Source organism: Lutjanus erythropterus, chromosome 16, assembly GCF_056507025.1.
Source record: "Lutjanus erythropterus isolate fLutEry1 chromosome 16, fLutEry1.hap2, whole genome shotgun sequence".
Classification (NCBI taxonomy): domain Eukaryota; kingdom Metazoa; phylum Chordata; class Actinopteri; order Lutjaniformes; family Lutjanidae; genus Lutjanus; species Lutjanus erythropterus.
In genome coordinates this window covers 33,103,773-33,117,505 of record NC_139332.1, presented here as the reverse complement: position 1 = coordinate 33,117,505, position 13,733 = coordinate 33,103,773, and the positions used below count along the sequence as shown (strand labels likewise).

At 39.9% G+C, this 13,733-nt stretch overlaps 2 protein-coding genes across 2 annotated transcripts; one reads left to right on the top strand and one right to left on the bottom strand.

The window, feature by feature from the left end:
* The first annotated feature begins 1,135 nt into the window (after window positions 1-1,135).
* LOC146313452 (uncharacterized) lies at window positions 1,136-5,164 on the top strand. Its single transcript, XM_084739863.1, has 2 exons — window positions 1,136-1,337; window positions 4,528-5,164. The coding sequence occupies exons 1-2, from the start codon at window positions 1,140-1,142 to the stop codon at window positions 4,828-4,830; spliced, it is 501 nt and encodes a 166-aa protein (XP_084595989.1). The 5' UTR covers window positions 1,136-1,139; the 3' UTR covers window positions 4,831-5,164.
* A 2,587-nt stretch (window positions 5,165-7,751) lies between these two features.
* LOC146313451 (alanine and arginine rich domain containing protein) lies at window positions 7,752-9,803 on the bottom strand. The gene is made up of 2 exons (XM_084739864.1): window positions 9,305-9,803; window positions 7,752-8,154 (listed from the first exon to the last, which is right to left on the bottom strand). Exons 1-2 carry the CDS (start codon window positions 9,527-9,529, stop codon window positions 8,032-8,034), a joined length of 348 nt encoding a protein of 115 aa, XP_084595990.1. The 5' UTR covers window positions 9,530-9,803; the 3' UTR covers window positions 7,752-8,031.
* Between the last annotated feature and the right edge of the window lie 3,930 nt (window positions 9,804-13,733).

Below are 13,733 nucleotides of genomic sequence, written 5' to 3'. Positions count from 1 at the left end.
TCTGACCTCTTCTCTTCAAATTAGATCTTATTTTTCTGAACAACAAACTACAAATTACAAAATACTCAAATGTAATTATATAGATTTAATTAAAATACTGCTCATCTCTGCCTTTTGCACAAATACAGTTGTCAATTATCCATATTCACTCACTCACAAAGCAGCTGGTGACGTAAAAACAAGTTACATCACCGCTATTCAGTGTCTTTGAAAGCAGCATTAAAAAAAGACATGAGACAATCTCACAGTGAGACTCAGAGCCAGCTTGTTTTTTATTCCTTTTGAGGGTGTTGACGTTTGTTTTCCTGAAGAGGCCTAAAAGTGGACTCAAAGTTTGACTCTAAAAATAGCACTCAAAGCGTTGGAGGCTATTTCAGTCGACGCCGTCCGCGGGCTCCACAGAAAACGGGCCTGTGTTTGCTTTGCCAGGGCGCCGTGCGTGTGTGTGAATAGATGGTGCGGTGGGGTTGCCAGGGGCTGCAGAGTGAGGGGAAAATGGCACGAGAAGGGTTAGTTACACATGGCTGTTCACACTGTTCTTAAGATCCTGACCCTGCAACGGGCCACTCACCACATCATGAGAGCCCTACTTACACTGTAGGGCTGCATGTGTGTGCAAGTTTGTTCTCAACCAGACAAAACAACAGAGCAGAGCCACTGCAAGCAGCCAGAGTACTTTTAAAGATACACAACTGTTGTTGCCCCAGCAACCGCCCGCCTCCTGCCCACCTCTCCATCCTAATGGTCGCTCTGTATGTGTGTGTGTGTGTGTGTGTGTGTGTGTGTGTGTGTGTGTGTGTGTGTGTGTGTGTGTGTGTGTGTGAATGATAAAAAAGGCCCCAAAAGTGGTAAACAACTCCAGGTCAGGCATCTGGACAATGCACTGACGTCAGACACATTCACCCTCCAGTGATGCCGCTTCACCAGGGAGCCGGGGGTGTAATGTTTGAGAGCAAGAAAAGAGAGACTAGGGTGTGAGGAGGGGGGGGGAGAGGGAGAGGAGAGAGTGAGTCCTTCATCTCATAACAGAAGAGACAGAGAGATCAGACGAGGCTGAATCTGCAGCTGAGACACAGCAGAGGGCCCGAGAAGAAGGAACCGAGGACGAGACAAAAAATCGAGGACGTCGCTGACCTAACATGATGGAAGTGGTGCTCAACAGACTGCGGGACTTCTCCTGCAAGACCTCCACCTTTGACGACTGCAAAGCGGCGGGACAGAGTGCATGCAGGGACATTCGGAGCAGGACGGACTGCCTCAGTGGACGCTGCACAGCTGGAGAGGAAGACAGAAAACTGGACATAGAGAGTGCACTGGCCTGGCTGCGAAGGGAACTGGTAAGACTGGAGCTCTCGTGAAGTCTCGTGGAGTAGAAGTGTAAGTACTCCTCAGATGTACCTCAGAGTTGTCCTTGAGTACAGTACTTTAATAACTGTACTCGCAACTGAACAACACGTCATTTCAGAGGTTAATACTTCACTTCATTTATTTGACAGTCATAGTCAAAAGTTACCAGAGGTGGCAAAAGTACACACAGTCAGTGCTCAAGTAGAAGTACAGATATTTGTGTCCTTTTCAGAGGTACAAATTTCTTGACTTGAGTAAAAGTGAAAAAGTACACCCTCTGAAATGCACTCAGAGTATAAATGTAAGAAGTTGAAGTTTAAGGGACATTTCTACCAGCTGTTCCTGAGCAAAGCTAACTGAAGCTCACCTTTTCTCTTCTGTCCTGTTCCTGTTCTTCTCCTGTCTTGTTACATCTTTTATGTTTTCCATCTTGTTACTTCTTTTACATCATTTTTTGTGCTGCTGTCTTTTTTGTCTTGTTGCATCTTTTCGTCTTGTTACGTCCTTTTGTCTTGCTGCGACTTTTATGTTTGTTTTTGTCTTGTTACTTGTTTTACATTCTTTTGTTATCTGTGTTAGTTTTTTTTGTCTTGTTACACCTTTTAGTCTTTGTGCATCTTTTACGTTGTACACACGCAACAACACAAAATAAAAATAATCAGTAATTCCACTCAGGTGATTTGAAACTAAAGTAACAAAAATATAAGGAGTAGAAAGTACAGATATTTATGTAGGGAGTAAAAGTAAAAAGTTGTCAGAAAACAAGTACAGATATCTGAAAAATCTACCTAAGTACAGAAAACAAGGTAAAGTATTTGTACTTAGTTACTTCCCATCCCTGACAGTTACCCTTTATTGATTTTGAAAAGCGTTTTATAAATACAGCAGAACACACACACAAACAACAAAAAATGCACAAGACTGGTCTGACAGCAGACCTGCATGTTCCAGTGTGAACTGAAGTTTTTAATCAGGAAAAAAATTAAATAATAATAAAAAAGTGTTTTATTGTGCATTATGCGGATGTTCAAGTTATCTGTCACCCCAACAAACTGACCTGAATGCTTTTGTGTGGGAAACCCAAGTTATTGCCTTTTTGTTCCTAAGATGCATGTAGGTCATGTTGTTACAATGTCAACCCCTTTCAAACCGTCCTCTCCAGTCAAAGACGGTGACTGTGTATGTGTGTGTGTGTTTATGTGTCCAATTGTGTGTCTGTGTGTGTCTGTTTGCACCTCTGTGAGGAACTGTGTGAGGCTCATTGTCACGGCCTAATATATCACTCGCCATTTAGTGCATTCACCCGGACAGCTCGTCATGGTAACCGAGTGTCCCGAGTACACAGAGGAGGAGAAACCACGCGACTGAGTCAGAGCGGGACAACACGGCCAGTAAAACCAGACGGAGGCCTCCTGTTACAAGAACTCTCTGTGTAACAGCAATGAAAGACAAAACCTGAACTCTACTCATGTTATAGGACGAAACAAACTAATTTTATTTCCACTCAGATCCATTAAAGGGACAGTTGAGATTATTTGATGTGGATTTGTGTGAGGCACTTACCAAGAGTCAGTGTATTTTCTGACTGGAAACTGCTGTTAAACAAACCAAATATAATTATCTCCAAACAAACCAAACTCCATGAGAAACATTGGTAATTTTACTTCACAGAATATACATAATATATACAAGTTGCTGGTCTACCGCTGCCTCGACCCGTGAGTTTGTTTGAGTTACTGTGTGACTTTGGTGTTTTAAAAAGATAGTTCAGATTCATCAGAGACACACAATAACAAACCAACTACCAAGTTGAGGCACAAGTAGACCAGCAACTCCTGTGTTCTGCAAGGTAAAATTGTTGATTTTACCTATGGGGTTTGGTTGGATTGGAGAGACAACATTTGACTTGTAAAATGCCAGTTTCCCTTGTGAAAAGCCTGTCGAATGGCAAAGTTAAGCAATGGAAATATTCTAAATATACTGTACACATAAACAGATACTGAATTTTTTTTTTTTTAGTTGGCCCTTTCTTTAGTGGTTAAAATACGTTTTGTTGCTCACCCTCTCCACAGCACACTGACTGATTGACTATGGATAAGTACTTCACACAACCCTACATCAAATAATATGAACTATCCCTTTAAAATATTGCCATGCAATTAAACTTGGGCTGCAATTTAGCACAGCTTCCATCACCTCTAATCAAATCCCAAGGCTCTGTGTTCATGTTTTCCCAAAGGATCCTAAAAGGAAGAAATTCTTTGAGAGAAATAAAGATGGCTGGTGTTTTGTTTTCCACACAAAACGTCTTGATTTGGACATTTCAGTCAGGGGAGTTTGCAGTGGAACAGTGAAGAAAAGAGGCTCAGACAGATGCAGAAACACACACACACACACACACACACACACACACACACACACACACACACACAGTGTCGAGCACATTATTTGAAAAGAGCTGGTGCATACCCACATCTCAAAAGGTCACGTTTCTCTTCTCGTTCCTTCAAGTGTCCACAAAGGCCGGGGAACCAGCATCTTTCAGCCGGAGCCCAGTCTCAGCCTGGTGCTGTAATTAACAGAGAAAAGAAATGCAGATCGACCCCAGAGGGTTTTTTGTTTGGGACATTCCTCGATCCTGAGGACAAACTTGGACTCTGAAGTTGGTGGAATTCTGAATATCTTATTTTACAATGCGGGCAATTAGACAGCGTCTCATAAAAAGGGGAGAAAGCGAACGGCAGAAGGATAAATTTGCATTTGAAAGAAGGCAATGCTCAAATTGAAATGGCCGCGGCTTCACACTGAGCATGAACCTGCTCAGTCAGGAGTCTTTTTCAGAAAGTCCAAAGCTCAGTTTCAATTTCTTTAGGTGCTCTTTATTGATGATTTCTTTTCTCATCATATGATACTTGCACCTGTATGTCTGTTCTCTGCTCTGCCCATCAATCAATATCTAAAATGCACGAAACTCCAACTCCAAAAAAGTTGTGTAAAGCATAAATGAAAACAGAATTCAGTGATTTGCAAAAACGTTTGGACTTGAATACAGTACAAAGACAAGATATTTAATGTTCAAACTTTATTGTTTTTTGTAAATATACAATTTAATGCCACAAAATAGAATTGGGGTTTGCATAAAAATAAAAACTGAACAGGTGTTTTGTTTCATGTGTGCAGATGGAGATGCGATCCCAGGACCAGGCTCTGATCCGGCAGCTGATGGAGCTTCACTCAGGCATCCAGGAGCTCAAGCAGGAGCTGTCCGAGGAGGAGCCAGAGGAAGAGACAGACGAGGAGGAGGCAGAGGAGTCGGAGGAGGGCAGCTACTGGGACTCTGAGAGCGAGCGAGGAAGCGGCAGCGTCTACTCCAGCTCCGGGGAGGTGGGCTTCTCCGTTTCCTTCCTGAAGATGCCGCCTCACCTTTACCCGGGGGTTTTATCGAAGAGGGCGTTCAGCAGGAGAAGCTCTGTGCCTTTTTAGAAGAAATTCAAGTTCTGAAGTCTCCTCAACTTCTTCTTATCCTCTACGACGGGCAAGAAAGACAAGGTGGAGCAAGTTAAATAAATTTGCAATTTCCCACCATAAATTCACTTTATTGTCTGTATGTTTTTTTTCTTATAGAGAAACCAGACCAGAGGATGAGTGGAGTTGAGGAAAGATAATGTTGATTTTGATTAAATCCTTGCACAAAATACAACATGTCACTCTAGTGGCTTTTAAAAAACTATTTTCATAACATATTATGACATTGTAAATTAAAACACAGGACAGGCTGCTATGAATCTTGAGGAACTGTTTTGGAAATACATTCGAGACTTAATCCATCCAGTATTCAGCTGGTTTTGTTTAGCATAAAGACTGGAAACCATAGATCTATAATAAAACCTAGATAAGGCACTGCTGCTGAGCTTTGCTTCCAAGTTTCCCCAGTGGCCACTTGCGGCATTGCAGCAAAATTTTCCTGTGGTGCCAAAAGCACTTTTCCTGTAACTGTAAAACACCTCGGATGCAAACAAGTTTAATTGTGACTGTTTTTAGCAGCAGAAGAAAGTCAGCTGTGCATGTTCTGTAGGCTGCCAGTTGAACAACTCTCACTGGACTGAATGGGCGCCATTTTTGCTTATGGTCTCCAGTTCATAATAATACATTTTTTACTTTTAGACAGTGCCAGGTTAGCTGTTTCCCCATTTTTTAGTCTTTTGCTAAGCTAAGCTAACTGTCTGGTGGCTGTAGGCTCAGACTAATTATCTAACTCTCAGCAGAAACATGGTGGTTCAACATGGTGGTCTCCATGGAAGAGGACCTGCTCCCACTGTAGATATAAAGGGCTCATTCTGAACCAACAGTTCTTATTTTCAGGTGATTATTTTTTTATTCAATTTGTGCTATATTCAGCCCATAAATCTCCATAAATCTTACACACTGGACCCTTAAATCATTGCACAAAATACAATATGTCTCTCTAACAGCTTTATTTTATAGCAAAAAAAAAAAAATATTATATTGTAAATTAAAATATTACCATTTGGACAGACTGCTGTAAATTGAAATGTTTCATATTTTTTGGAAATGCACTTATTCACTTTCTTGCCAAGAGCTAGCCACATCCAGCATTTGGCTAGCTTTGCTTAGCATAAAGACTAGAAACAGAAAAACAGCTAACTGTTAGCTACCATTAGCTGTTAGAGAACACTGTTGTTAGCTACTGTTAGCTGGTAGCTGCCATTAGCAAACTCTACCATTAGCTACTGTTAATTAGTGAGTTTTAGAGATGCAGATAGGTGGAGTTTGTCACTTGCCAGGCTAGCTGCTTCCATTAGCCATAATTAGTGAACACTACCGTTAGCTACTGTTAGACCATTAGCTACTCTTAGCCACTGTAAGGGATCACTACCACCAGCTACAGTTAGCAAACACTACTATTAACTACTGTCTGCAAACACTGTTTTTCAGTCCTTATGCTAAGCTAATTAAACCATTTGGCAGCTTTAGCTTCATATTTTACAGATAAATATGAGAATGATATGAATCTTCTCATCTAACTCTCAGTGAGAAAGTGAATACAGGCAAAGCAGCTTATTCTTTTCTGTTAGTTTTGTGTGACACGGGATACGTCCTGTATTAAACACTGACCTAAAGGCAGTCATTGTTGTCTTTGTGTAGTTTCCTTTTTGTCAAAAGCAAGAGAAAGTTTTCCTCTCTGTGTAGATGAATAGTGATGTTAACAGCAGCTCCTGACACACTTCAGATTGTCTCCCGAGTTGATTTTTCAAACTCTGTATAAATGTTTTAAATTCTTAATTTTCTGACATGTGTAAAACTGTAAAATGTGTGAACCTGTCACATATAACTGTGCACAGCTACTAAAAGAGCTGCGTAAATCCATGTTTAACAAGGTAACCGTGGTCAGACCGTTGCTGAATAGAAAATATTTGTGAGCTAAATAAGCTAGAATTGTTTGGGAGTGAGTCATGGGTGTATTTATTAACCGTACCTGAACTTCTAGCAGTATTTCAGACAGGTACTGTACCTCAGTTGTACAGTATGCCAGCACAATAAAGACATGAAATCACTGATGGTGTGCATTTTATTTTTGTCAAATTACAAATCACACGTCAGCGTAAAATTGTGACAACAGCAATTTTCTATTTAATTTTTACATTCATAATGTCTTGTTTCCCGACCTAGCAAAGAAACAAAACATGTACAAACAGGTTTCTTCAGAAAAACTCTGCATAAGTGCAAAATATCTAAAAAACAACAATCCCAGCATCCCATCAAGCCAAGCAAGTTACTTCTCATGAAACTGGTGTCTATTTTTTAACCATGACACATTTTATTACAATGAGCTGCCATAACAAAGAAAAGCATTCAATCTTTTCTGGTCAAATTTTTGAGTTATACAGTTTGAGATCAGAAACTGTTCTTCCAGTTAGAACATTTTTCCACCTTCTCTCCCCCAATAGTCTCCTGGAAATTTCCAGTAATGTTGTTTCCTGGGAATCTTGATGATTTAAATCTCATATAAAAATCTATGGCATGTAATTCAACTTGGTTACTAAGAGTTGTAAGTCGGGAAGTTTGTGTAATTAGCAGAATTAGCTCATTAACAGTTAAGATAAAGAAGGAAATCAATAATTTGTCATAGACTTCCAAGAATACGTTTATTTTAATGATAGTTAAGTGTATAGTGCATAAAATATAAGACAGCATTTCTGTCTCCATTATAAGGCCTTTAATTGGCATATTATTTATTAACAAAATGCAATATTTAATGGAGAAAAATGTTTATTTAAGATGCTATAATAATAACATAATAATAATAGTAAAAAAAAAAAAACAAGCATAAAACTACACTTATTTTTTTTTACAGTGTGTTATGAAGCATTCAGGGCTTCAGGATTTCTGGACATCACAAACCTGGACTTTTAGACTTTTGGATCAACTTTTTAAGTGAACTTAAAGGTAAATTGTAGTCATTTCTATTTTTTTTTTTTTTTTTTGGGCAGTTAATTAGCTCATTATGCTAACTACTCAATTTCCCAATATGCAACTCTACTAAGCCTTTACATGACATTTTAATCATAAAAGTTCATAGGTAAAAAACATCATATAGGCCATATAGTGGTTTCCAGTTAGCTGTAAGTCTTTCCCAGAGAAGGGGCTCTCGACCGGGGCCGGTCACTGTTGATCATCCCCCTCTACCTCCACACCCCCGAAACTCTCCCTCCTCAGTCTTTGGATCTCTGTGTTGAGCCCCAGCAGCGTCTGAGCCAGCTGGAGGTCCTGTGAACGCATCTCCAGCTGCAAGACAACAATGAAAGGACTGAATCAGCATGTTGGACGCTGTAATGTATACACTGAGGAGCAGAAAGACACAAAGACAGCGGTGGTGAAAGTACACACACTCTTTAATCAAGTAGAAGTACAGATGTTTACATCTTGTTACATCTATTTAGATGTTTTACATGTTGTTACACCTCTGTCTCTCCTTTGTGTTTCGTCTTTCTGGTTTTAAATCTTTTTCATGTTATGTCTTTTATGTAGTTTTTTGTCTTGTTAGATCTTGGTATATCATTTTTGTCTTGTTTACGTTTTATGTCTAATTTTTGACTTGTTATGTCCTTCATGTCATTTTCGTCATCACTACTTTTTCATCTTGTGTTGTTTTTTTGGTCTTTTTCGTCCTTTACTTCTTTTTTAGTTTATGTCTTTTTCATCTTCATCATTTTCATCTTATGTCTCTGTGTTGCAACTTTTTTGTCTTGTTACGTCTCTTATGTTGTTACAACTTTTGCATCTTGATATTCTTGTCTTTTGTGTCATTTTCATCTTGTTACGACCCTTTTGTCTTTTTACATCTTTTTCATCCAGGTACGTCTTTTTATGTACTTTCTGTCTTTCGTCTTTAGTACATCTGTTATGTCTTGTTTCACCTTATGTCATTTTTGTCTCATGTCTTTTACATTGTTTTTTGTTTTGTTACATCTTTTACATCTTGTTACAATTTACAACTTTTTCGACTTGTCTTTTTCATCCCATGTCGTTTTATGTTTTTTACATTTTTGTCTTGTTTAGTCTTTTTTTGTCTTATGTCTTCTACATCTTTTTTCTTGTTTTTTGTCTTGTGATGTCGTTTGCATCATGTTTTGTCTTTGTTTAATTTTTTTTCATCTTGACGAATACACAAAGATGTTATTGTCCCATCCCTTTAGGCTGAAATGTGTGTTGTAAAATGAAAAGTGGAATGTACATGTATTTGTGTTAAAATGAACAAAATAAATAAAACTAAAAAAAATTGCTAGAAAAGTAGAAGCTAGAAAGTATTTGAACTTTGTTTCCACTTCTGCACAACTGTACTTACTACAATAATGAACGGAGACATTTCTGACAAGATGGAAGACATGACAGCTGTTAGAAACGAAAGAAAACAACACAAACTGTCAAATCTTACCAGTTCAGATCTCAACCAAGTTATCGCTCCATCTATCTGCGCCCTCCGCAGCTCTTCGTTGGCTTGGTAACTCCTGCCGATGCTCACTGGTCTGAGCGTGGAGCCTGACTCTTGAGGATCTGCTCTGGACTCTCCTGTCGCCCTGAAGGCATCAATCAGTTTGTTTTTAATGTTCTCCAGGACCATGGTGGACAAAGTGTCCTCGCTGTGGCTGTCTCGGTCCATGCTGGGAGGGTATGAATCACGTGTTTCCTCCCAGCACTTTCTCTGACAGACACAAAACTTTTTGGGAACCTTCTCTGTTTGCTCTCCACGACAGCGGATCTTCACTTTATGGATCCTCGCCGAACTGGTCTTCCTTTTCCCAGCCTTCCTTCCTCCTATGTGAACAGGACGCCGCAGCACAAGCCTGTGTGCCTCTGCTCAGCAGCTGCAATCATCCCTTTTGCCTGCCTGGTGTTGAACTGGCTTGTTTTGTCATTGTTACTATGGAGAAACTGCCCTCCGCCTGCACGCCCCATCTCCTCCTCCTCCTCCTTTCGGTAACCTTAATAAGAATGGTGGAAGATCTGGGACAAAGACTATTGTTGCCTCCAAAAAGAACTGAAAAGACCCCCCCAACCACTGCCACCGCCACTACCCCCCCCCCCCCCCCCCCCTTCCCTTTTTCTTCCCCCTTTCTGTCTTTCTTTTTCTCAGTCAATCCCGCCCCCATACAATTCTAGTGTGAGAAATGTGTTGTGAGTGAGCTCTCATTTGGACAAAGTGCCAAAGTGTAAACCTGTGTGTTTGTGTGTGTGTGTGTGTGTGTGTGTGTGTGTGTGTGTGTGTGTGTGTGTGTGTGTTTGTGTATGTGCATGCAAGCTTGCTTTACTATATTCATTTGGTCCGACGACTTTGTGGGGACCAAAATCCGGAACCTTACAAGTTTAAAAGGCTGTTTGAGGGTTGAGTCTTGGTTTTAGGGTTAGGATTATAATTGACCCTGACTAAGTCCCTCCCCTGTTTGCTCCATGGTCCAGTAGTTGAACAAACTTGGTACTAGGCGGAACTTCAGTTAACTTTCTTTTTTCCTGTTTCCTGCATAAGATATGGGAAAAGTATGTTTTTTGTATTTTCCTCTTTGCAAAGTGATGCATTTATTTAAAATAATCACATTTCTTTGTGAACATCATATGCATGTCCTCCACCAATAGCAACCATTTTTTAATTAGATTTGAAATTAATGTTGTGCATTGTTCCTTTTGCCCCCTTTGTCAGGACAAAACCACAAGAACAGTAGTACATATCAAATATTTCTGGCATCCTCCGAGCAAACAACTTGTAAAAACAACATATATTATAGTCACATCTGAACTAGCTAACTAGCTAGCTAATCTTCATCAATCATTAGCTAGCAAGTTGCTAACATTAGCCAACTCAAAATGTGACTATATACTGTATATGTTGTATATATACTGTATATATACTGCATTCACACCATGTTCCTGACTTCCATGTTACAAGAGAAAATGTCTGTGTTGCATCTGCCCCATATGTTTTTGGCCCTGATCTCCCCTACAATGTGCTGGGCTTGTTTATGTTGTAAAGAAATACAAATTTTGAAAATGGTTAAAAGTTGTTGCTGAGGGACCCGTAAAAACGACATTATGCCAGAGTCCCATCTTAAGTTAATGAATGTTAGTTTGCTAGCTAATCTTCATCATTCATTAGCTAGCTAGTGTTTTGCTCTGTAGCAACACTAGCTAGCTAATCCACATCAATTGTTAGCTATAAATGCTATACACGCGCACACGAGGCTCCAGAGCCGCAGGTTACAGACTCCAGGTACAGGGATAAAGAATACATTCTGTCCCCACAAATATAGTAAAAGGTGGGTGTGTGCACCTGCATGTACAGCGCACACAGAACCCATCAAAGCCCCAGTGGCCTTTTTCAGTGCTTCTTCCTAAATAAGACCTGCTTGTCAGCTTAGGAGACAGACAGGTTGGGCGAGGAGGGAGACACACACACACACAGCCGCAGTGTTAGCCGATTCAGAGGCACAAAGGCCAACCTGCGGTGAAATATAACCAGGCCCTTTGTGCCCGAGTTAAGTCCATTCCCTGTGGGGTTTGTGGGATGGTTTTTGGCGGCTGTGAGCAGTTTTTTCCCTGACTTCTGTGCAGAGATGAGACAGGGGTCCAGTGTATTCTCCTGCCTGACTTATGGGCCCTGGCTGTGAGAAGTGAGAGGGCACATTTGGTGGAGACATCACACTCAGTCAACGCTTTCACGCTTTTTCCCAAGGTAATTCTTTACTTCGAGGAACCGTTTCGCTCGTTATTTAGTGCTATGTCACAGGAAACAAAGAGAAGTGGTGTGCGTGTTGGCGTGTGCGAGACCTTGCAATGTCCAACACCCTATTAAAAAAAACTCTCAGCCAAGTCCTGCTGCACGCATTAAATAAATGGCTTTGATTTGCAAGTCTGTCATACGGCGACGTCTAAAGACGGACTTGTCAGAGCTCATAAGATGTGAGCTACGACTCCATTTGTGTGGAGGTCTGTGGAGCGTGAGAAGAGGCTGGAGGGGCTTGGACCGTCACTCTTGAAGGTCAAGGAAGCAGGGCGCCACGGGACAACAATGACACGGACGAACGAGCCAGATACACACTCTGAGGATTACGTGAATAAATGACTCTGTTTCCATTGTTGGAATGGCAGATACTTTTTATGACAACTAGTTTAAATCAGCAATCCACCTTTGATCTTTCAAGTCAAGTCACACACAGAAAATGTGCCACCAAGTGACACCCATGTGACGGCAGATTTCGATAACCGATGCATATGACGGCTCAAATTAAGAGAATCACGGAGAATCACCTCATCAGTTTTGATCAGCGAGCCACAAACAGCACAAGCTGTAATGGAAAACTCCTTGAGAAAGAAAGCTGAAAGGTGACATGTTTAGTTTAGACTTTTTTTACTTCTCAGGATTGAATGAAATAATTGAACAGATGATTTAGGGGTCAGAAGGTCACAGCTCTGTGAAGTTTTTACAGGACCTTTCAGCTGTTAACTGTGTGTTGAATCAGCGACTCGCCACAAGATGGCGCCGTTCCTCTCTGCTCTCCACTGCCCACAAACAGAACAGGTGTGCAGGTGATTATTTAAGCATGTGATGATTCCACTTTTGTTTTCATTGCTGAAACTGAACACTTAATAATTGCTGTGGCGTATTGCCGAGTCTTGCTTGTCAACATTTGTTCTCAATTTGTCAGCTGGTATGCAAACAGTATCAATGACACATCTTCAGATAACTGATCCTTTAATTGAGACGTCTGGCTGCGTAATTCAAGACGCCTTCAACACTGAAGGCAATGCAAGATTACATAACAGAGTGAGTGAAGCAAATGCATTCCTCATTATTCAATGAGAGGGACAAGATTATGCCTTTGTTTTCCCACTTTTTATCTTTTTAAAAATAAACTTATCATCGTATAGGCCTCACAATAAGACGGTTATATTAAAATTCTTCAAAATGCTGTTTTCAGCTTCTCAAATATGGAGATTTTCTGCTTTTCTTTATTTTATATAATATTAAACTCAATATGTTTGGGTTTTGAACATTTTAAAGCCGTCACCTGGAAATCTGAGAAACTGAAAGTTTCACTACTTTCCGTCATTTTACAGACCAAATCCAGAAATCTAGAAAATAATCTAAAGATTAATCGCTGAGAGAAATAATCATTAGATGCAGCCTTAATCATCACCAGTGACTTGTTCTGAAGTTCCAGACCTGTTGCATAATAAATTTAATGTACTTCTTTCAGTCAATACTAATTGATTTAGTTATCTGACATCAAGAATATATTGAGAAGCAATAACAAGTTAAAGTGTACCATATAATGAATTTTTAAAAAGTACATTTAAATATTAAACAAAATATTGTACATTATTATAATAAAAAGAGACATGACATTATATGTAATAGAAAAATAATATTTCACATGATAATGAACATAATATAGCTCATAATACTGAAAAGTAATGTTGCACACGTATGGTTTATTAACAGGGCTGAAGTCTTATTTAATATCTGATCTAAGGTTGAAGTAATTTCCCCCCCTGCCTCTTCCTCCACTCTGAGCTGAGACAGGTCTCCTGCCCACAACAACTAAATTCTCTGTTTTCCTTTACAGCGTGTTTGTAACGTTTGTAATGCAACCAAAAAAAAAAAACAGCATAGAGGTCACCCATCAAATTCCACAGCGTGATTCAGCCTTAATCATTTCTCCAGGGAGTGTTTAAAAGTAATTAACAAAATTACTTGTACGTGAATGTGTTATTCACACAACTGTAAATTATGTAATTCCTGGTCAATACGCTGGTAAATAGAGTCCTATTGATCTATGTGGGGCGCAGCAGGCACTTTAGGTTATGCAATG